Source organism: Pipistrellus kuhlii, unplaced genomic scaffold, assembly GCF_014108245.1.
Source record: "Pipistrellus kuhlii isolate mPipKuh1 unplaced genomic scaffold, mPipKuh1.p scaffold_m20_p_2, whole genome shotgun sequence".
Taxonomy (NCBI): Eukaryota; Metazoa; Chordata; class Mammalia; order Chiroptera; family Vespertilionidae; genus Pipistrellus; species Pipistrellus kuhlii.
In genome coordinates this window covers 164,067,979-164,092,031 of record NW_023425515.1, presented here as the reverse complement: position 1 = coordinate 164,092,031, position 24,053 = coordinate 164,067,979, and the positions used below count along the sequence as shown (strand labels likewise).

At 41.7% G+C, this 24,053-nt stretch overlaps 1 protein-coding gene across 8 annotated transcripts in view; it reads left to right on the top strand.

Annotated features, from left to right (window-relative positions):
• Positions 1-3,432: 3,432 nt before the first annotated feature.
• The window catches only part of TUT4 (terminal uridylyl transferase 4), a 96,211-nt gene continuing 75,590 nt past the window's right edge, over positions 3,433-24,053 (top strand). For 7 of the 8 annotated variants that reach the window (XM_036447227.2, XM_036447230.2, XM_036447226.2 and 4 more), the window contains exons 1-2: positions 3,433-3,606; positions 22,276-23,156. In XM_036447227.2, coding sequence (XP_036303120.1) covers positions 22,373-23,156 — 784 coding nt within the window. In that variant the 5' untranslated portion in view covers positions 3,433-3,606; positions 22,276-22,372. The remainder of the gene's footprint in view (positions 3,607-22,275; positions 23,157-24,053) is intronic. The other variant, XM_036447231.2, reaches the window with a different exon arrangement.

The following is a 24,053-nucleotide window of genomic DNA, read 5'->3' as shown; positions in this document are numbered from 1 at the left end:
ACAGTCATGAGGTCTTTCTTGCAAGTATCAGATATAAATTCTCAGTGTATTTTTACAGAGCAGTCAGACATTTCCCATCTTATTTCTCAGTAAGCTCTTTGTGATTCAATGGAAAGAACCGAGTCACACAGGACTAGTATTCTAGTCTGGCTTGTGATTTACTGTGAATTACTGGCCACTAATTAAGCCTCTAATGCTCAAAGTTTCCTCATTCTTAAATAGAACTAATATTTGCTCTCTACATACTTTGTTGTGATAAGATTATAATTGCTAAAACTTTCAGCTCAACATGTAGGTTTTATAAGGAATACAAATATATACACACACACACACACACACACACACACACACACACATATCCTTTCTAATAAAGAGGGCACCTAACTCAATGCTTCGTTCTTAAGTAATCAGGAAATTTTATTCAACTGAGCTTGCTCCAAGGACACTGATATCACTCACTAAGGTGAAGGGCATGTTGGTATTAATGTCTCTATAGGTTTTAACTTTTGTGTTCTGTTGTTCTTCTGTGGATTTTTTTCCCTTTAAACAAAGTCATGCAGCTAATAAGTGCTGCTGCCAGGCAGGACTCTTCTGACTTGAAATACACTACTCTATGCACTCACTACACTGGGGCCCTGTGGCATCAGACAGGTTGGAGTAATATGCACTTAAGCTTAGAACTCTAGTTTTCTCATTTGTAAATAGGAATAGTTCCGACTTCATGGGGTTGTGATGAGCATTAAATGAAGTACGTGAAGTACCTTTTAAAATGCTTAGCACTTAGTGGGCAATTCTTTTTAAAAAAATATATTTTATTGATTTTTTACAGAGAGGAAAGAAGGCTAGAGAGTTAGAAACATTGATGTGAGAGAAACATTGATCAGCTGCCTCTTGCACACCCGCTACTGCAACCAAGGTACATGCCCTTGACCGGAATTGAACCTAGGACCCTTCAGTCAGCAGGCAGATGCTCTATCTACTGAGCCAAACAGGTTATGGTTAGTGGGCAATTCTTGGTCCCTTCTCACCAAGCTTCCCATTCATATGGGCATAAACAAACACACAAGGTATCCAGTTCTGGGGTATAGTGGGAAGTAGATGGACTACGCAGAGAGTAAATGTCCTTTTCTGACCTCTTACAGGTTCGTCTTTGAGTCATCTTATAAAACTTGTTAAGGCGTTATCTTGTAAATACTTAAGGCTTAGCATGCTCCAGCACTCCCCAGCCCCGCATCCTTATCATATCATTTTCCTGCCCAGCATTTGTCAAATGTAAGGATCCTAGTTGTGTGAATTGTCTAGCTTTGTGGCCGGAGGTTGGTTGAATAATCTCCAAGGCTGGCGAGGGGGTGGGAGCATGAGACTTACCAAACCACAGTTCTTTTGAATTTTGACTTTAAATAACTATGTGGAGGGAGCTAACATATTAAAAACAAGGCAGGTAGCCCTAACCGGTTTGCCTCAGTGGATAGCATCGGCCTGAGGACTGAAAAGTCCAGGGTTCGATTCCGGTCAAGGGCATGTACCTTGGTTGCGGGCACATCCCTAGTGGGGAGTGTGCAGGAGGTAGCTGATGGATGTTTCTAACTCTCTATCCCGCTCCCTTCCTCTCAAAAAAAAAAAAAAAAATCAATAAAATGTATTAAAAAATAAAAATAAAAACAAGGCAGAGAGGAAAGGCGGCCTATGGATGGTAGTTGATTCCAAACCCACGTGAAACTAAAACCTTTTCCCCCGGGGCGATGCCGGAGATGTCTCTGCCCAACTCCTTAACTTCGGAATGTCTTTTAGGAAGCAATGGCTCCAGCTCTGGTGTGCTGGTGGCCAAGGTGAATTCGGGGTCTCCCAGTCCAGCTCCCCATTCACTGCGGCTCAGCAGGCCGCGCAGGGCGCCGGGGTCCGCGAGGGCGCGGGCGGGGCGGTGGCCGAGCCAGGCTGGGGGTGCACGCCCACGGCCGGTTTCCTTCCCGGGCGTGTGTGTGTGTGTGTGTGTGTGTGTGTGTGTGTGTGTGTGTGTGTGTGTTGGGGACACTCTCTGGAGGAGGCGCAGAGGCGGCTTGAGGGTCTCGGCAGGGTGTGTGTGTGTGTGTGTGTGTTGGGGACACTCTCTGGACGAGGCTCAGAGGCGGCTTGGGGGTCTCGGCAGGGTGTGTGTGTGTGTGTGTGTGTGTGTGTGTGTGTGTGTTGGGGACACTCTCTGGACGAGGCGCAGAGGCGGCTTGGGGGTCTCGGCAGGGTGTGTGTGTGTGTGTGTGTGTGTGTGTGTGTTGGGGACACTCTGGACGAGGCGCAGAGGCGGCTTGGGGGTCTCGGCAGTGTGTGTGTGTGTGTGTGTGTTGGGGACACTCTGGACGAGGCGCAGAGGCGGATCTGGGGGTTATAGGAAGGGGGTGTGTGTGTGTGTGTGTTGGGGGACACTCTCTGGACGAGGCGCAGAGAGCGGTTGGGGGTCTAGGCAGGGTGTGTGTGTGTGTGTGTGTGTGTGTGTGTGTTGGGGACACTCTGGACGAGGCGCAGAGGCGGCTTGGGGGTCTCGGCAGGGGGTGTGTGTGTGTGTGTGTTGGGGACACTCTCTGGACGAGGCGCAGAGGCGGCTTGGGGGTCTCGGCAGGGTGTGTGTGTGTGTTGGGGACACTCTCTGGACGAGGCGCAGAGGCGGCTTGGGGGTCTCGGCAGGGTGTGTGTGTGTGTGTGTGTGTGTGTGTGTGTGTGTTGGGGACACTCTGGACGAGGCGCAGAGGCGGCTTGGGGGTCTCGGCAGGGGGTGTGTGTGTGTGTGTGTTGGGGACACTCTCTGGACGAGGCGCAGAGGCGGTTTGGGGGTCTCGGCAGGGCGGCCCGCCCGCAGCCGGGGAGCCAGACCTGAGCCCGCGCCCCCCGCCCCTCGCGCCGCCCCCCAGGCGGGAGCCAGGCCTCGGACCCCCGCCCTCAGGCCCCGCCTCCCCCCCGCCCCCCAGCGAACCCCCGGTGACCGCGACCCTCCCTCGGCGCGGAGCCCGGCCCCCTCCTCCCGGGCAGCCGCCTTCCCGCGCCCGGCCCGGCCTCGGCGGCGTGTGGTGAGTGCGCCGCCTCCTTCCCATTGTTTCCCGCCGCCGCTCCGGCCCGGAGCGCGGCCCTCCCGCCGGCGCTCCCCGCCCGCCCGGGGCCCACAGGTGCGCGGGGGGCCCCGGCACCGAGGGAGGGGGCGCCCTGGGACGCATCCCCCTGCCTCTCATCTGCAGGCCCCCCACTTCTTCCTCCCTTCCCCCCAAAAAACACAAAAACCCGGCATCGATCTCCTATCCCACCCCCGGGCAGGAGGCCATTGGGGTTCCGTCTCTCTCCCCTCCCCCTCCCCGCCTCTCCCTCCGCGGCCCCCTCCCTTCACCCCCTCCAGCGGGTCCTCCTCTTTCCCTCCCTCCCTCCCTCCCTCCCCTCCCCTCCCCTCCCCTCCCCCCCACAATGCAGTTCGCGGCGCGGCGGACATGGCGCTGGAGCCCTGAGCTCGTCGTGTCCCGGCCTCCAGCGGCGGCGAGGGCTGCAGCGGCGGCGGCACCGCGGCGGGCGGCGGAGCGGGAGCGGGGGGCCCTGCGATGAGGAGGCGCCGCGCGCGCCTGTAGCTCGCAGGTACGGGCCCCGCGGCGGAGCCGGGGCGCCGAGGGGGTGTGCGCGGCCGCCGGGGCGGGCAGGCCGGCCGCCCCCCGCTCGCCCTCAGGTGCCGCGGCGCCCGCAGGTGTGGGCGGCCGGCCCCGCGCCGCTCCCCGGGGCCCTGACGCTCCTTTCTGCGCCCGAACGGGCTCCGGGCGCCCCGGGGTAGGCGGGGAGGAGGCCGGCGAGAGGGAGGTGGGGCGGCGGCCTGGCGGCCTGGGCGGCCTGAGGGGGACCTTGGGGCGCTTGGGGGCCGAACTCCTACCGACCGAGCGCCCCGGGCCGAAACCTCTGGCCCAAACCGGGAGGCGGGTGTGGGGTTAACGGAATCGGCGTGAGCGTTTCCCGGAGGAGCCCAGGACGATTCCCTTTTCTCTCGCCTCCGCTGAGAGACGCGCATCTAGAACAAATACACACACACACACACACACACACACACGCGCATAACATCATGCATGTTTGCTCCGGGCTCGCTCCCGGCGGGAGAAGGCAGAGGTGTCTGTGGGTTTCGTTTCTGGCTCGCCCGCCTCCTTTCTCCCTCCTTTCTGCCCCCCGCCCCCCGTGGAACGGTGGCGATGAACGCGTTTGACGTGGGAAACGGCGAGATTCTTATTTGTAAACAGCCCTCGGCGAGCGCATTGCACGCCCCCACGAGCGGGTCCAGGTCCCTTTGGTAACTAACCTACCGGGGTTGCAAAAGAATGAGCTGTTTCGATCTGAAAGAAGCCACATTGTCGGGATTGCAGGTCGTCCCTGAATGGGGTGAATTTTACTGTTATGTTAACGTGGATGAAACATTTTCTTTGCAGAAGATTGATTTTTTTTTTTTTAATTCAGCAAATCTTTCATCAGAGGAATTGTACCTTGCACGAGATCTTAAGTGTCGGTATAGAACACGTTTCTTCATTTGAATATGTGTTGACGTTTTGCACTCATTTCTCGTAAACTTCTTAATGTCCTGACATGCAATTAGAGTTGTGTGTGGTTGGCATCCAGCAGTTAATTAGCTGGAGTGGATCGCGTTCCCTTTTGTTTCCAAAGACCACCCCCTTTCCCCTCCCCCTCCCCCTTCACGTCTTGTAGTAGATGGGTAACCCTGGGTGAAACAGAACCTATCCTGTTTTCTGTTTTTAAAGTGATGAGAACTGTTTAGCTGATAAAATTGGATGACCCCAATCGGATATTATAATTTAGAGAGGATGCCATACGAAGGTGGCGAATTGTGAGAGAGTTTTTTTAAAAGTTGACTTTTTTGGGGGGTTAGTATCAGTCAGCATATTTTGTGTATGAGTCAATGGTGTGCCAAAGTTTTCTTTAGACTCAGAACTCTTGTGTATCTCCTTAGAAATTGCTGCTCTACACTGCATCCTAGTATTGATTAGTCACAACTTGTAAAATTATGAAATATTGATTCATTTAGAAATGTATCATAATGTAAGATAATGAAGTCACTAGTGTTTAGTGTGCTGTAATGCTTTTGTAAACAAAATTTAACGAGGGCTTTTAAAAAAAACCATATACTTGGGAGCCCTGGCCAGGAGTTGGTGAGTTTCAGGGTTCTATCCTCAGTCAGGACACATACAGGAAGCAACCAATGAAAGCATAAATAAGTGGAATAACAAATCAATGTTTCCCTTTCAAACCAATAAACAAACAAACAAAAAAACCCATATACTTTGGGGAAGATAAGAATTTTAAGTCATTTATGCTTTAAAATATATTTAAAATAAAAGAGCTATTTTTTTTCTCATTTAGATGAAATTTCCTGCTGTTTGCAGTTTTTCATTTGACTAGTGTGGAAAATGAAAAATTAAAGTTTCTTTGAAATAATAGAATAGTCTTTTCATTGAATTAGGTTAAGTTGTTAGTAATACAGATAACAAGTCATTAAAATGCACTAAAATTTAGTTCAATTTTGTAAATTCTAAATCACACCTAGAAGTACATTTATTTTTAGATAAGTTTGCTAGGACAATACAGTGTCTACATTATAATTTTAGACCTTTAAAAATAAAAATTTGTAATAGTAATGTTAAATATCTCTGTTTAATAAAAAAGCTATTTAAAGATAATTTGTATTCTCAGAGCAGACTTATTTTAATAACAGTAGAGGACTTTTTTTTACCTCAAAGTTAACCTTGACATGTGTAATAAGCACCATAAATTGTGTTCTTTATAGAAGGTAAAATCTCTGTGGGTAGAGTTAAGTGTTTGAATTTGTTTTCTACAGACTATTTCTAGTTTCAGGGAACGATTAAAGCAAGACTTACCATTAAATTTTGTTTATCCTTAAAAAAAATCCAGATCACTTTGCTATAACAATTCAGTGAGATGTATTATGATACTTCCTAAAGTAAACGAAAATTTCTTGAATTTATAAAATAATGATACAAAATTTAGTTGGAATCATTACTGTAGACTTATGTTCTAAAAAAAAAAAGAACAGTTCTAGAAAGATCTAAAACAGACAAGGTAAAAGGACATTGTAGATTAAAGCTGAATATGTAGATATTGTTCTTAATTTTAGACAAATTAGGATTGTTTACACTAAACTAAGTTTTAATTTTAGAATCCTAGATAATTGCATAATTTGGGGAAATGTTAAAAAACCAACATAATGTTTCCACGTGTTTCTTAGAATTCAAAAATAAGAAAAGGTATATAAATGCAAAGATGAATAATTTAGACCCTCCCCCCCTTAAACGAGAGCTTTAATTTGTATGATGTTACAGTTTCCATATCAAATTATCTCATTGAATGTTCATAATTATCCTGTGAGTTAATAGGAGAGAGAAAAGGGAACTAATGTGTTTTGTTCCAGACACTATTAGACATTTAGGTTTTTGGTTTTTTTCACTTGCTCATGGTAACAACCCTTTGAAACCTATTTTGTAGATGATGAGTGTCTGACTTAGAGGTTAAGTAATTTGCTGAAGAGTGTAGTGTTAGATTCAAAGCAGCTCTGTGTGCTCTTACAATTATATAGGCCATGTTATTTCTCAATATGTATCAAGTATTTTCTTAATTTTGTAGGAGAAACTAAGGTTGCTCATTCATTCATTTAATTATTCATTTCATCAAACTTGCATTTCATTTATATTTCATGTTAGATGCTGCTAAGCTGTAGAAATACAGAATTATTAAAGACAGTGTCTCCTTTCAGAAAACTCAATCTACATAAATACAGATAAATCACAACACCTTACATCAGCAATTTTCAGCCTTTTAAAAAAAAATTTCACAGTACACATAAACTAATTAGTAAAATTCTACATCCCATCAAAAAATATTTTTTTTTTCTGTTCTGACCAAAAAAAGGTATAATTTTGATTCATCCACACTGGCTGGCTATTGTGTTGGCTGTTACCTTTTTTTTTTATTTGCTAATCTAAGGGAAAAGAGGTCAGTGCCACTTAATAGTCAGGTATTGCATGTTTTAAAATTCTTGCAGTATACTAGTGTGCCTGCACTGGTTGAAAATCACTGCCCTAGATAATGTAAGTTCAGAGGGAAGACATTTGAGGGATGAATAGGAGTTTGCTGGTGAAGAAGGGGATAGATGGACGATCATTTAGGAGGTAAGGGATAATATATGCAAAGATAAGTTGTTATGGGGTTTGGTGTATAGGAAAAAGTGAGAAATTCATTGTGTCAGGAATTGAGGATTTATGGATAGAGCAGTTGAGAGAAATGGTTGGAAGTAGCAGTCAGATTGTGCAAGTTATTGTGTATGTTAAATTAAGGTGTATAGATTTTTATTTTTTAGATTATTAAGTGAGATAATGGTTGAGCTGTGATCAGAGATATGTATTATGACTCCTAAGTTTACTATTTCTTTCTCTTTGGCTTCCTTATCAACAGCTTTTCCTGTTTTCAGTGGATAGTCATGCCATCTTTTCCATGTCACTCTCCTCTCTTCTCTATAGTTACTGTGTTCCAGACTTTTTTTTTTGAGAATCCTGAATTCAAATCTGTCTAAGAATGTTTAATATCTTACAGGTTCTTTTGAGATAATAATGCCTTTGGGAGAAATCAGCTAGTTATAGTTACTCAGGAAGTTTTTTTCACTCCTTGGTCTGGGTTACTAGAAAGCAGTAGGATTGACCAGGCTGGCAGGAGAGGGCAGTTGGAGGTGACCAGGCCTACAGGGGAGGACAGTTGGGGGCAACCAGGCCTGCAGAGGAAGACAGTTAGGGGTGACCAGGTCAGCAGGGGAGGGCAGTTAGGGGTGACAAGGCTGACAGGGGAGAGCAGTTAGGGCCAATTGGGATGGCAGGGGAGCAGTTAGGCGTCGATCAGGCTGGCAGGGGAGTAGTTAAGGGGTGATCAGGCTGGCAGGCAAAGCAATTACAGGCAATCAGGCAGGCAGGCAGGTGAGTGGTTGGGAGCCAGCAGTCCTGGATTGTGAGAGGAATGTCGGACTGCCCTTGAGGGGTCCCAGATTGGAAAGGGTGCAGGCTGGGCTGAAGGACATCTCTACGCCCCCCCTTGCACACATTTCGTGCACCAGGTCTCTAGTCCTATATAATAAAAAACTAATATGCATATCGACCCAATAGCAGAACAACCAGTTGCTATGATGCACACTGACCACCAGGGGGGCAGATGCTCAATACAGGAACTGCCCCTGGTAGTCAGTGCACTCCCATAGGGGGAGTGCTGCTCAGCCAGAAGCTGGGATTATGGCAGGGAGTGGGCCTAAGGTGTCAGCGGGACATCCCCTGAGGGCTCCTGGACTGCAAGAGGGCGCAGGCCAGGCTGAGGGACACCCCTTTCCCGAGGGCACAAGTTTTGTGCACTGGGCCTCGAGTTTCTTTCTAAAGATCTTAGAAGCTTTAACTCAGTCCTCACAAAACCTTTTAATTATTTATTTATTTTTTAAAAAAATATATCGATATTTTATTGATACTTCACAGAGAGGAAGAGGGAGGGACAGAGAGCTAGAAACATCGATGAGAGAGAATCATCGATCAGCTGCCTCTTGCACACCCCCCACCGGGGATGCGCCCGCAACCAAGGTACATGCCCCTGACCGGAATCGAACCCGGGACCCTTCTGTCTGCAGGCCGACGCTCCATCCACCGAGCCAAACCGGTTTTGGCCTCACAAAACCTTTTTAATGTTATCTTTATTTACAAGTGAGGAAAGGAGGGGTAGAATAGTTTAGGACCTTGGACAAGATCTCAAAGCTAGTTTGAATTGGAATTCCAGGTTTCTGATTTTAGAATCATAGCTCTTTGTCACTATACTGTGTTGTACCTCAATTTTAAGCACATGGATTGTCAAAAATATTTTTCGAATTTTTAACAATAAAGATTAAAAATATTTTTTAAGAATTTAAAGTAGAATTAAATTGTACATAATGAAACCTGACTGCATTTTTATCAGTCTGAGCTATACATTGTAATTTAAATAATTATCATTAAAATTGATCAGTTATTACATGTTTTAAGCTCTAATCTTGTGCTTAATTTAGGCCAGTGGAATTCAAACTATGTTTGGGGACTTTTTAGAGGGGTGGTCTCTGAGTCACAACTGTTTTTGTAGTAATAATAATAAGACAATGTTTGCCTTTCCCCCTCACCTCTCATCTGGAATGTAGAGTAATGCCTACACAATATATAAAAACATTGCTTTGGTTGCTAATGGAAAGTGTAATAATGTATGCTTTCTGTCTCTTTTTCTTTGAGATATAATCTATAATACCATAAAACTCACTTTTTTAGCCTGGCTCAGTGGCTGGATATGTACTGCCAATGAGCATCATATGTACTGGCTGGTTGGTCATATGGACAGACTGTTCATCATTTAGCCTTTTTTAATATATATATACACACGCACACATATATATGTAGAAGATAATATTACATTCTATGGAATGTATTCTATTAGAGATACCACATTTTGCTTATTCTTTTCATCATTTGATAAACATTTGAGTTGTTTCCACTCTAGCTGTTATGATTATTGTTGCTATGAATATTCATGTAAAAGTTATTGTGTAAATTTATGCTTTCATTTCTCTTGAGTATATACCCAGAAGTGGAATTGATGGGTGTTTTGATAAATTTATGTTTTCCCTTATGACGACCTGTCAAACTATTTCCCAAGAGTTTGCTGCACTTTAAAAAAAATATATATTATTTTATTTTATTTTATTTTATTTTATTTTTTTACATTGAGGAAGGGAGAGGGAGAGAGAGCTAGAAACATCGACAGAGAAACATGAATCCTCTTTCTCCAGCACAGCCCTACTGGGGATGTGCCCACAACCACATTATATGCCCTCGACCGGAATCGAACCTAGGACCCTTTAGTCCACAGGCGCCAAATCAGTTAGGGCTGCTGAACCAGTTTCTATTCCGTCTAGTAATGTATGAGGGTTCTAATTTATCCATATCTTTTCCAACACTTGTTGTTATTCATCTTTTAAATTTTAGTCATCCTGCCCTGGCTATTTCAGCAGTGAGAGCGACAGCCCGCGCACTACAGGGTTGGGGATTTGATTTTCAATCAGGTCAAGGGCACATATCTGGGTAGCCAGTTCCATCCCTGGCCCAGTTGGGGCATGTGCTGGAGTCAACCAATTGATATCTCTCACATCCATATTTCTCTTTTCTCCCTGCTCCCCCACTTCCACTCTAAAAAAATCACTGGAAAAATATCCTTGGGTGAGGATTAACAAAAATTATAGCTCTCCTAGCAGGTGAAATGGGTATTGTATTGTGATTTTGATTTGCTTTTTCCTAATGACTAATGATATTGAATACCTCTTCATATTCCTATTTGTGTATCTTTTTAGTTTTAAAGATTTTTTAAAATTGATTTTTTTTTTAGAGAAGAGAAGAAGGGAGAGGGAGAGAGAGAGAAAAAAAGATTGAAGTGAGAGCAAACATATGCCTTGACTGGGAATCCAACCTGCAGCCTTTTGGTGCAAGGGACTACACCCAAACAACTGAGCCACACAGGCTATGGCATCATTTGTGTATCTTAGAGACATGTTTATTCACCTTCCTTTGCCCATTTAAAAATTTGGGTTGTCTTTTTATTGTTGAGTTGTAAGAGTTTTTTATATATTTTGAATGCTACTAGATCCTTATTAGGTATGTGATTTGCAAAACTGTCCTTCCATTATGTGGGTTTTATTCATTTAAAATTTTTTAAAAAATATATAATAGAATTTACCATTTTATCCATTTTTAAAAAGATATTTTTATTCATTTCAGAGAGGGAGAGAGAGAGAGAGACATCAGTGATGAAAGAATCTATAATTGGTTGCCTCTTGCTTGCCCCACACTGATCAAGCTTGCAACCCAGGCATGTGCCCTAACTGTGACTTCCTGGTTCATAGGTTGATGCTCAATCACTGAGTCACGCCAGCCAGGGTTAACCATTTTTAAGTGTACATTCAAGAGCATCTAGTACATTCACATTTTTGTGCAATCACCACCATTATCCATCTTCAGAATTTTTTTCATTTTTCCCACCCAGAACTCTACCCATTAAGCAATAACTCCTCATTTCCTTCTCCTTTCAACCCCTAGCAACCACCATTCTACTTTCTATCTATACAAATCTGACTATTCTCTATATAATTAACATCGTACAATACTTGTCCTTTTTCTTAATGGCTTATTCAATTTAGCATAATGTATTCAAGGAACTTGTTTAAAAGACACTACAAACACATGTGTCCTCCCAAGATTACTTATGCTACTGATTGTAACTAAAAGATAAACTTTATCTCAAACTGCTGGTACAATAAAAGGCTAACAAGGCAGGCAATCAAGGCTCTGGTTCCTTTAGCCAGGCAGCCCCTTAGCCCTCTCTTTCACAGTTAACAGTTGTGTCGGAGTAATCCATTCATCTGTCGCTCAGGGTCTGCTACTCAGCTCCAGCAACTTAGCAATAAATTTAACAAAAGTGTAAGACTTGCAGTGAAAACTACAAAACATTGTTAAAATAGGTGAAGTCTTATTTAAAAGAAATGAAAATAGAAAAAGTAATTCATATTCATGGGTTGAAAAACTTTATATTAAGATGACAGTACTCCCAAATTGATCGTCAGATTCATCCCAACATCAATTGGCTGTCTCCTGCATGCCCTCTACTAGGAATCGAGCCAGCAACCCATGCCTGTGCCCTGACCAAGAATCAAACTGTGCACCTTTCAGTGCACAGAACAATGCCCAACCAATTGAACTACAATGGCCAGGGTTATATTATAGCTTTCACATCTAGTTCTTTTATCCATTTTGAGTTGATTTTTGTATGTGGTGTAAGGTAGAGACCCAACTTCATTCTTTTTTTAAAAAAATCACCCGAGGATCTGTTTTTATTGATTTGAGAGAGGGAAACATCAATTGGTTGCCTTCTGTACTTGCCCAAGAACTGAACTGACAACCTTTCGTTATAAGGCAGTGGTTGGCAAACTCATTAGTTAACAGAGCCAAATATCAACAGTATAACAGTACAAAAAATTTCTTTTGAGAGCCAATTTAAAAAAAATACGTATTTTATTGATTTTTAACAGAGAGGCAGGGAGAGAGAGAGAGAGAGAGAGCTAGAAATGTCGATGAGAGAGACATCGACCAGCTGCCTCTTGCATACCCCCTACTGAAGATGTGCCCGCAACCAAGGTACATGTCCTTGACCGGAATCGAACCTGGGACCTTTCAGTCCGCAGACTGATGCTCTACCACTGAGCCAAATCGGCTTCAGCAAGAGAGCCAAACTTTTAAAACTTAAACTTCTTCTAATGCCACTTCTTCAAAATAGACTCGCCCAGGCCGTGGTATTTTGTGGAAGAGCCACACTCAAGGGGCCAAAGAGCCACATGTGGCTCGCGAGCCAGTTTGCCGACCACTGGTTTAAGGGATGATGCTTCAACTGAGCCACCCAACCAGGGCTCAACTTTTATTTTTTTTTTCATGAGGCTATCCAGTTGACCCAATACTATTTATTGACAAGACTATTCTTTTCCTGTTGAATGGTTTTGGCATCTTTGTTGAAAATCATTTGACCATAAATGACTTTTTATTTCTAGATTCTCAATTGATTCTGGATTTTCCATTGAACTCTGTGTCTAGCCTTATGACAGGCTTGTTTACTGTAGCTTTGTAGTAATTTTTGAAATCCGAGTGTGAGTCTTCCAGTTTTGTTCTTTTGCAATATTATCCTGGCTATTTAGAGCAGTGGTCACCAACCTTTCGGACCTCAGGGACCACCAGTGGTCTGCGGACTACCAGTTGGCAACTGCTGATTTAGAGTACCTTTGCATTTGATATGAACAAACATTTAGGATGTTTGTCAATTTCTGCAAAAAAAATTTTTTTTTTCCTGGTTAGTACAATCTATGGTAATAAAAGGGTAATATGCTAATTAGAATGGATGTCCTTCCGAATAAAGCTGGGTCTGGTGGGAAGCAGCCCTGATCCCGGGTGCTTGCTGGCAGCCGGAGGGAAGCAGGCCAAGTCCCATGTGCCGGCCAGTGGCTGGAGGGAGGAAGCCTGAGTCCAGAGGCCAGAGGGAAGCCATTGCCAGCAGCTGGGGGAAGAAAGGCCTACTCTTGCATGAATTTTCATGCATCAGTTCTCTAGTGTTGAATAAAAGTGAAAACAGTAGACATCTCTGTCTTGTTTCTGCCCTCAGAAGGGAAAACATTTAAATTATTATTATTTAAAAAAAAATATATATATTTTTTGATTTTGTACAGAGGAAGGGAGAGAGATAGAGAGTTAGAAACATTGATGAGAGAGAGTCATCGATTAGCTGCCTCTTGCACACCCCCTCCTGGGGATATGCCCGCAACCATGGTACATGCCCTTGATTGGAATCGAACTGGGGACCTTTCAGTCCCCAAGCTGACGCTCTATCCATTGAGCTAAACCGGTTTCGGCAGAAGAGAAAACATTTAATCTTTCACCTTAATGGTGAAATAAACTTGTGGGTTTTTCTTATTAGATGCCCTTTGTCAGGCTGAGAAGGTTTACTTTCTATTCCTAGTTTGTTGAGTATTTTTTATCAAATGCTTTTTTTGGTTTATTGGAATGACTATGTGATTTTTGTTTTTTATTCTATTAACATGATGTATTACATCAATTGATTTTCTTTCTTTTTAAAATATATTTTATTGATTTTTTACAGAGAGGAAGAGAGAGGGATAGAAAGCTAGAAACATCGATCAGCTGCCTCCTGCACAACCCCTACTGGGGATATGCCTGCAACCAAGGTACATGCCCTTGACCGGAATCGAACCTGGGACCCTTCAGTCCGCAGGCCGAGGCTCTATCCACTGAGCCAAATCGGTTTTGGCGCATCATCAATTGATTTTCATATGTTTAACCAATCCCTTATTCCTGGCATATTTTGTTGCTGGATTTGGTTGGTTAGTATTTTGTTGAGGATTTTTACATTTATAATCATAGGAGACATTAATGTATAATTTTTTTGTGATGTCTGGTTTTGGTATTATGGTAATACTGGACTCAGATTAAGTTAATATATTCTTGTGTTTGAAAAATTCTCCGTTTTAAAATCTAATGACATAAATCTCCTCAATAACTATAACACACACAAAAGTTCTTTGGATTCTGGGTAATTTTTAAGAGGATAGATATCCTTAGATCAAAAAGTTTAAAAACCACTGGTTTAGGCTGAGACATGCTCTAGGACCAAAAATTGGGACTCTTGTTTCTTATTAGTCATAAAGCAGTCCCATTTGTGTCATTTTAGGTAAGTCATAAACTCAGGGTACCTCAATCCTATTATAATAAAAGCCTAATATGCTAAGTGACCAGTCATCTGGTCTGCCATTCGACCAAAGTGTAATATGCTAATGATATGCTAAGGCAGCTCAACTGCTCACTATGCCATGCACTGACCACCAGGGGGCAGACATTCTGACTAGTAGGTTAACTTGCTGGGGTACAGCCAATTGGGACTGAGCGAGATGGGCTGGATACACCCTGGAGCCTTCCTGTGGTCCCTCCCAGGCTGGCCAACCTCCCCAGTCCCGATCGTGCACCAGTGGGGTCCCTTGGCCTGGCCTGTGCCCTCTCGCATTCCAGGACCCCACTGGTGCACGAATTCATGCACCAGGCCTCTAGGCTACATTAACAAAAGAGCAGTTAGGAGCCAGCAGTCCTGGATTGTGAGAGGGATGTCCGACTGCCTGTTTAGGCCCAATACCAGTAGGATTGGGCCTAAACAGTCAGACATCCCTTGAGGGGTCCCAGATTGGAGAGGATGCAGGCTGGGCTGAGGGACACCCCCCCTTGCACGAATTTTGTGCACTGGGCCTCTAGTAGTATATAAAATGGAAGACTGTGTTAACTTTGCAGATGCATAAAATAAATGAACACTAATATAGGTATATATTAGCTGATGCTGAATCATAAGAAAAAAATTTTAAACTGAAATATTTATAAGAGCTTATGTAGGAGCTTGTATTGTTATGTGATAGTATCTTGTTTGTATTTGGAACTTGTACTTAAGCTTTCTGTGGCAGTACCAGTTTTCAACCAGTGATTTTTATAGGTACTTCCTTAGGAAGGCATTTCATAATCACTCCATAAAGCCTTATAAACCACTCACCAGATATCCTCCCTCCCCTCATTCTTGTGTTCCTCTTTATATTTTGGGGAGGTTATAAACCACTCACAGTTAACGCTCTTTATATTTATATATAAATATATAAATATAAAGAGGCATTGGAATAGAAAAAAGGTTGAGAACCACTCTAAATCTTCTCAGGGATGTACCTTATTTACCTCACACCTGTTTCATCAAGGCCAGGAAACCAGACCCTTATTTTTCTACATATTGTCTGTTTATTCCTCTATTCTGTAAAGTTCCTTTTTAAAATACATGTATTTACTGATTTTAGAGAGAGAAACATCAGTAATGAGAGAGACTCATTGATTGGCATGATCCCCACTGCGGATCGAGCACATAACCTGGGCATGTGCCTGACCAGGACTCAAACCCTGGCCTCTTGGGTCAACCATTGAACTGCATTGGCTGAGGTGAAATTCCTTCGTTTTCTAAAAACCGATTCCCTGCTGTCTATATCTAATGCTGTTTGTTTAGTCTAGGAATCTGTAAGTCATGCTTCTTGACTCACTGATACTTTGGTGTAATTCTTGACATCCTATTGGGCAGTTGGGAGCATAACATTTGAACCTCATCTAGCACCTTAACTTTATTTTTTCTTAATTTTTATATTGCAGTGTTATTCCAGTCTACTTTTCTGGACATACCTACTCATATGGTTTGAAAATAATTCTACTTTTGATCAAAATCTTCTAAATATATAAGCATTTTTCTTGTTTCTTTAGTTTTTTTATTTATTCTTAATCTCTCTATATGTCGTCTCTCTTTGGCTTCATCCTTCCCCCAACCAGTATCATTACTGTTGTGTTTTTTTACCCTGTTGAAATATTCATTGTCCATTTCCTGCTTAGTATGAATTTAAATATCTGCAAATTGTATAACCTAGTAAACTGTGTTTTATGTTTAGTTAGGTTCTTGTCTCAGATTTCTTTCCTGCTCCTCTCATTTGCTGTTGTTTTACTCTGTCTTAAGCCCTGAGCTGCCCTCTGCTTTTCTCTGTTTCATAGTACATTGTTATAAAACCTATATTCCTTGCAGTTCTTTCAGATGTGTATTGATAGGTAGTCTTGGCAAAAGAGGCTCCTTTAGTCAAATGCTGTAAATTATATCTGTCAGATTCATCATGCTCATTAGCATACTGAAGAGTCTGAAAGGTCCTTCTGGAAAGCAACCCATTACAGATACTTTAATACAGCTTCTCCCTCTCCGCAACTTCACCAAAATTGCTTGTGATAAGGCCCTACATAACCTCCTAATGCTTTTTACTATTTTTGGTAGTTACTGTCATTTACTTTACTAACTCATCTCCTTTTCTTCATCACTCTGTGCTCCTGTTTTACTGAAGTTAACCTAAAACAAATTATGTCACTCTCCTGCTTATAAATAAACTAGAGGCCCAGTGTATGAAGTCCGTGCACTCGGGCAGAGGGGAGGGGGTGGCCTTCAGCCCGGCCTGTGCTCTCACAGTCCAGGAGTCCTTGGGGGATGTCCAGCGGATGTTGCCAGGGGGAATGGGCCTAAGCGGGCAGTCTGACATCCTTAGTGCGGCTGTGGAGGCAGAAGAGGCTCCCACCACCACTGCTGTGCTTGCCAGCCTGAGCCCAGCTTCTGGCTGAGCAGCACTCCCTCTGTGGGAGCACACTGACTACCAGGTGGCAGCAACTGCATTGAGCGTCTGTCCCCTCATGGACATTGTGCGTTATAGCAACTGGTCATTCTGGGCCAAAACTGGCTCTCCAACAGTCCCAAGGGGTCCCAGATTGCAAGTGGGTGCAGGCCAGGCCAAGGGACCCCACCAGTACATGATTGGGGCCAGGGAAGGATGTGGGAGGTTGGCCAGCCTGGAAGGGACTGTTGGAAGGCTCCAGGGTGTGTCTGGCCCATCTCACTCAGTCCCGATTGGCCCGACCCCAGCACCAAATAACTTTCTCGTGGATCATCTGCCCCCTGGTGGTCAGTGCCTGTCATAGCAAGCAGTTATGTCATAGCAAGCCTTAGCATATTATTAGAATATTACTCTATTAAATAGTCAACCTCACAACCAGACACTTAGCATATTAGGCTTTTATTGTATAGGATGTATGGCTTCTCTATCGTAAAGTCTAAACTCTACTTGGTACACAAATGTAACATCATTTTACATTCCCAGTTCATATGCTAACTTCATCATCATGCGTGCTACTGTCTGGTCCTAAAAACTTGGTAGTTTTCTAAATACACTGGAGGCCTGGTGCCTGAAAATCGTGCACGGGTAGAATCCCTAGGCCTGGCTGGTGATTGGAGCCTGCCTTCCCCCGACTGCCAGCTGCTGGTCAAAACCTTCCTTCATTCCACACCGCCCTCTGGTGGTCTGCACACATTACAGCAAGCAGTCGAACTCCCAGACGGTCAAACTTTCAAGGGGACAATTTGCACATATTAGCCTTGTATTATATAGGACTAGAGGCCCAGTGCATGAAATTCATGCACAGAGGTGGTGTCCTTCAGCCCAGTCTGCACCCTTTCCAATCTGGAACCCCTCAAGGGATGTCGGATTGCTGGTCATCACTCCCAGTAATCAGTTGTCATCACTGCCTCGCCTGCTGGTCTGATCGCCCCCTAACTGCTTGCTCCCCTGCACCAGCTTAATCTAACCCTCAACAGTCCTCCCCTGCCGGCCTGATCATCCCCTAACTGCTTGCTCCCCCACCAGCTTAATCACCCCTAACAGTCTCTGTCTCAGCCCCTGCCACAGTGGCTTTGTCTGGAAGGAAGTTGGACGTCTGGAAGATGTTTGGTCCACCTGGTCTAATTAGCATATTACCGTATAATTATAGAATTCAGAAGTGTCTTTAAAAATTTCTTGGGAGAGGGAGAGAAAGAGAGAAGAGAGAGAGAGAGGTTTGTTGTTCTACTTATGCATTCATTGGTTTATTCCTGTATGTGCCCTGATGGGGGATCAAACCTACTACCTTGGTATATTGGATGATGCTCTAACCAACTAAGCTACCTCACCGGGGTATAGAAATTTTTTCTATAAAGTTATCACACTTCTTTTTGAGGCAATAGGGCATTTGCTACTCTTATAAGAAAAGGTGGGGAAGATTAGAAAATAAATATATAATTTGGTTTCTTTTTAATAACACATTTTTCCTATTAAAAATGTAAATGTAACTTTAGTTACATGAAACAAATTATTCCCTTAAAATGAAACCTGGCAATTTTCTGAATCTTGTATTCCTTACTAGCATTTACTTATATTAAGTATATGTTAATTTTAAAAAACCTTTGTAGCTTTTATTTATATATGTAATCTTGATATGTAAAGTTTTCTTTTTATTGAGTGGGGTAATAGTGTGTCCATAAAGATTTTTTATTAAGGTATTATATTATATGTGTTCATATCTTTCCATTGGGCTTCCCCCCACCCCCCACTCCTATACATGCCCTCCCCAGAGTTTTTCGTCCATTGGTTTTGCTTATATGCATGCATACAAGTCCTTCGGTCGATCTCTTATCTCCCCCATATCTCCCTATCCTCCCAGCTGCAGTGTCCATAAAGATTTATTAAACAGAATTGTGGATCAGTGTTGCTGTAGTAAATCTTTATTATTTATGGTCTTTGTCAGTCAGAAGACAGCTATAAAATTATTAAAGAGTCTTTATTGTAGAATAGTATTAGAAGTTTAAAATATTTCATTTATTGTATTAGGTAAAACTAATCTTTCAGAAATAGTACGTTGTTGTTGTTTTTTTAATTAGGAACCTGCAGCAATTTTTATAAGAATTTAGGCATAGCTCAGAGGACAGAGCATCGGCCTGTGAACTGAAGGGTCGGTCCCAGGTTCGATTCCGGTCAAGGCATGTACCTTGGTTGCAGGCACATCCCCGGTAGGGGTTGTGCAGGAGGCAGCTGACCAATGTTTCTCTTACATCGATGTTTCTAACTCTCTATCCCTCCCCCTTCCTCTCTGTAAAAAATCAATAAAATATATTAAAAAAAAAAAAAAAAAAAAAAAAAAGAATTGCCAAAACCCGTTTGACTCAGTGGATAGAGAATCGGCCTGCGGACTGAAAGGTCCCAGGTTCGATTCTGGTCAAGGCCATGTATCTTGGTTGCGGGCACATCCCCAGTAGAAGATGTGCAGGAGGCAGCTGATCGATGTTTTTCTCTCATTGATGTTTCTAACTTTCTATCCCTCTCCCTTCCTCTCTGTAAAAAATCAATAAAAAATATATTTTTAAAAAAGAATTATAATTTCTTTTAAAAAAAAGTGTGTATATATATATATATATATATATATATATATATATTTATTTGACAACTGTTTGACAGTAAAACAGCTTACCAAAAATAATGAAAGAGCCCTGGCAGGGTTGCTCAGTTGGTTAGTTTCCTCCTGCTAATATCAAGATTGCAGTATCGGTCTCTGCTTGGGAGTGTAAAAGGATCAACCAGTGATTGCATAAATAGGTGGAATAACATATCGACATTTCTCTCTCTTTCACTCCCTCCCCCAACGTCTCTCCCTTCTTCTCTTTCTCTTTAAAAATAAATAAATAAAAATTTAAAAAGTAATGAAAGAAAATGTATTAATTAAATAAATTCAAATGTTCAAAACCCAGGTTATTTATTGTATAAAAGTGCTATAGCTTTTTATAGGAAAATAATATTAGTTCAACAAAAAATTAATGGTGAAATCTAGTATGGTTTTGACTTAAATTTTACTTCATAAAATAGTTTAGGTAAACTAGTAAGTTTTTAAAAAAAAATAAAGGATGATAATCTAGACAGATTAAGACAGAGAATGTAGGGAACTATATTACAAATAGGAATTATAAAAACTGGGTCCAAGTCAAATAGATGTTTCAGTGAAGATAACTAGTTAAGTATATTTTTTATTTATTTATTTTTGAAATGTGCTTTGGCATAAATATTGGTACCGTATTTTTCGGATATAAGACGCACTTTTTTCCCCCCAGAAGTGGGGGGAAAAAGTCCCTGCGTCTTATGGTCCAAATATAGCCTACACATATACTTTAAAAAAAAAGTTTTTTTACTTGCCCGGCTCTCTGTGGTCTCTGTGTGCTTGCCCGGCTCTAAAATGGTTCTAAATGCTGCTGTTTACTTTACAGGGTTGATTACATGTGTTTATGACTGTGATGTTGGGTTTTAATGCACATAAAATATTTTAGGATACTATTTGTTTCAGAATCTTTTTTTCTTCATTTCCCTTCTCTAAAAACTGGTGCGTCTTATGGTCCGGAGCGTCTTATGGTCCGAAAAATACGGTAATTGGGACTAAAAGACCTGTGTTGTGAGCTTTTTATTTTAGGAAATATTTTTGTGTTTATATCATGTATACTTATATTACTAGAGGTATTCTGTTGCCCAAATATGTAATTTAATAAATTAACCAAGTAAAATCAAAAGTACTATACGTTCAGTTTGTTATTGCTGACTTCAATTTTTACTTATGTTGTTAATCTTTGTTTAGAGGCATAGGTCTGAATTTAAGGCATAAAGTGCAAAGTGAACAGCAAAAATCCTGATTTCCATATGATATAGTATACAAGATAGTTCCAATATTGGAATATTTTAACAAAATGCAGTCTTTTAAATTAGTATATAAGTTTGTATTCTCTGATAAATGCAAAATTGTCTCTATTATATTTTAGAACAAAATACAGGACTCTGATATTAGTCTTACTATCATGTTTTTATAAAAACATTTTTTAGAGCACTTTTTCTTTCACAGGAAAACTGAACAGAAAGTACAGCGTACCTTTAATACTCCCTTTCTCCCCAAAGTAAAGCTTCCCCACTGTCAACATCCCTGCAACAGAGTAGTACATTTGTTACAGCCAGCAATATACAGTAACACATAATTATTACCTAAAGTCCATAGTTTATATTGGGTCTCACTCTTAGTGGAATATATTCTATGCATTTTGATAAATGTATACTGACATATACCATCATTATAATATACAAAATTTTACTGTCACTTTTTAACTCTGAGTTTATATAGATTTAATTTTTTTTTTTTTACCTTTAAGAATTTAAAGTTCTTTATACTTCAGAGTTGGAGAAAATATCTTGAAATTTTATCCCCATGTTTAGAGAGTCAAGTTAGAAGGTTAATATGTAGCATTTTAATAGAAAAGACATGTGGACAAGATCTTACCACTTAGGCTTTATAAACTGATTAGAGGCCCATTGCACGAAATTCGTGCATGGGAGTGTGTGTCCCTCAGTCTGGCCTGCACTGTCTTGAATATGGGACCCCTTGGCGGATGTCCAACTGCCAATTTAGGCCCGATGCCTGCAGGATCAGGCCTACACTGACAGTTGGACATACCTCTTGCTATCTGGGACTGCTGGCTCCTAACCACTCATCTGCCTGCCTGCCTGATTGCTCCTAACAACTCTACCTTCCTGCCTGGTCTCCCCTAACCACCTTTGCCTGCCTACCTGATTGCCCCTAACCATCTCTGCCTGCCTGCCAGATTGCCCCTAACCACCTCTGCCTGCCTGCCTGATCCCCCCTAATTGCTCTCCCCTACTAGCCTGATAGCCCGAACTGCACTCCCCTAATTGCCTCTACCTTGGCCCCACCACCATGGCTTTGTCTGGAAGGACATCTGGTCTAATTAGCATATTACCCATTTATTAGTATAGATTTTCTATGTTGTATATAGATTGAGATTCTTGTATTTTCTTTGTTTATTCTCTTTTCTATTAACCGTGGTACATTACAATCATTTTCCTTTTAGTTGAAATTCTTTTGAGTAATAATGTTTTATTTTTAAAATTCCCTTGTTTTGAGACTTTTTGCCATAATTACATTAGAACCTCCTTTATGAACATTTGGCTATTATTTACTAAGTGGGTTTAATTCTTTCTCATATAGTTTTCAGAGCTTAAACATTTTTTTTTTTTTTTACTATTATTACAGTTTGAGAACAAATTTTAAAAGTTTTTAATGTCTCATTAAATTTTACAAAGTGAGTTTTGCATTTTAAATAACAGGTCTTTTGTTTCTAATTCAACAGATTGGTTGCTTGTCTAAACTGGATTTGAAGCAATTCAAACTGCTGGATACCTGCTATTTTATAATATCACAATTGGAAAGAAGCAGCTTTTCAAATAATGGAAGAGTCTAAGACCTCTACAAATGAAAATCATGAACCAAAGAAGAATGCTTGGGCTCTTTCTGAAGAAAACAAAACAGTTAAAGTTATCACCAATCAAACTTTGAAAACCAGAAATGAAAAAACCATAAAAGAAATTGGAATCAGCTCCCCAAATAGGAATAGTAGTAAAAAAAATAAGCAAAATGATATTTGTATAGAAAAGACAGACATTAAATCATGTAAAGTAAATGTTGCCAGTATTCCAGGCCCCAAAGATTTGGGGTTAGTCCTTCGAGATCAAAGTCATTACAAAGCAAAAAAGTCACCTAATTCACCTGTGAGGACAGAAAAGGTACCTGTTTCTCAGGCAAAAGTAGAAAAAGCATCCAGTTTACAGGCAAAAGCAGAAAAATTGACAAAGTCACCTAATTCACTAGTGAAAACGGAAAAGACACCCAGTTCACAGGCAGCAATAGCAGAAAAGGCACTTAGTTCACAGAAGAAAGAAAAAGCACCTAGTTCTCAGATGAAATCAGAAAAAGTTCCTAGTTCACCAGCAGAAGCAGAGAAGGCACCCAGTTCACAGTTGAAAGAAAACATAAGGCAAACAGAATTACAGCAGATTGGAAAAAAAATTTCAAACTCTTGTACTTCTCTTGAAAAGGTGAATGTTGATGTAGAGGGAGAAAAATCTGCTCCGGAAAACTCACCACGATCTCAGAAGCAACAAACATCTACAGATAATACTGGTGATTCTGATGATAGTACATCGGGAATTGAAGACATATCGGATGATTTGAGTAAGTACAAATTAGATTATCCCACAAGTCTTTTTTTTTTGGGGGGGGGTTCCTATATTAACATTCTTTAAATTACTCCATTTTTATTTTAACCACTTTGAAATTCAAAAGAACATTAATAATGTGGTTCTTTAAGCTAAAAGAAAATAACTTTGCATTTATTATAGTAGGTAAAACGCTTGTGCAAATATACATTTAATGACTCCTGTAGTCAATATATTCAGTATGTTTCCTCCCTCCCCTCTGGTTACCCTTCCCTTTCCCCCCTCTCTTTCCCTATTCCCTCCCTCCTCCTCTCATACTCTTTAAATAGTCCTGGTAATATATTGCTGATTTATTTCTAAAACATGCATGTATTGAGTTTTTATTACGTGACAAGCGTGTGTTTACAATGTAAAACCAAAAATACCAACCAAAAAAGAACTCTTCTCTCCCTCTCCCCCATCACAACCCCAGACCTCAGGAAAGCTTCTAGTTAGATTGGCGTAATACAGATAAAGTGGTAATTTATTTGTGTCAGAAACTTGAGTTGAGAATGCATGTGATTTAATTGAGAGATTTGGACTTTGGGTGGAAAAAAATGCGTGATATAAATGTGAGACTTCATTGTGACTAGAACAGCGAATTGAAGGGGAAAGTGCAAAAGTTGTATCTGAAAAGACACAAGAATTGGAGATAAAGGGTCTTTTAGGACATTATAAAGAGTTTGGACTTTATTAATGAACTAGAGGCCCAGCGCACGAAATCATTTGCGGGTACAGTCCCTAGGTCTAGCCTGCGATCAGGGCCATTTTCCCTGGCTGCCAACAGCCAGCCTTGGCCCTTCCCCCTCACCCCCCCACCAACTTGGGTTCCCAGTTTGCCATTGGGCAATGGGAGCCTGATGGCCAGGTGGGG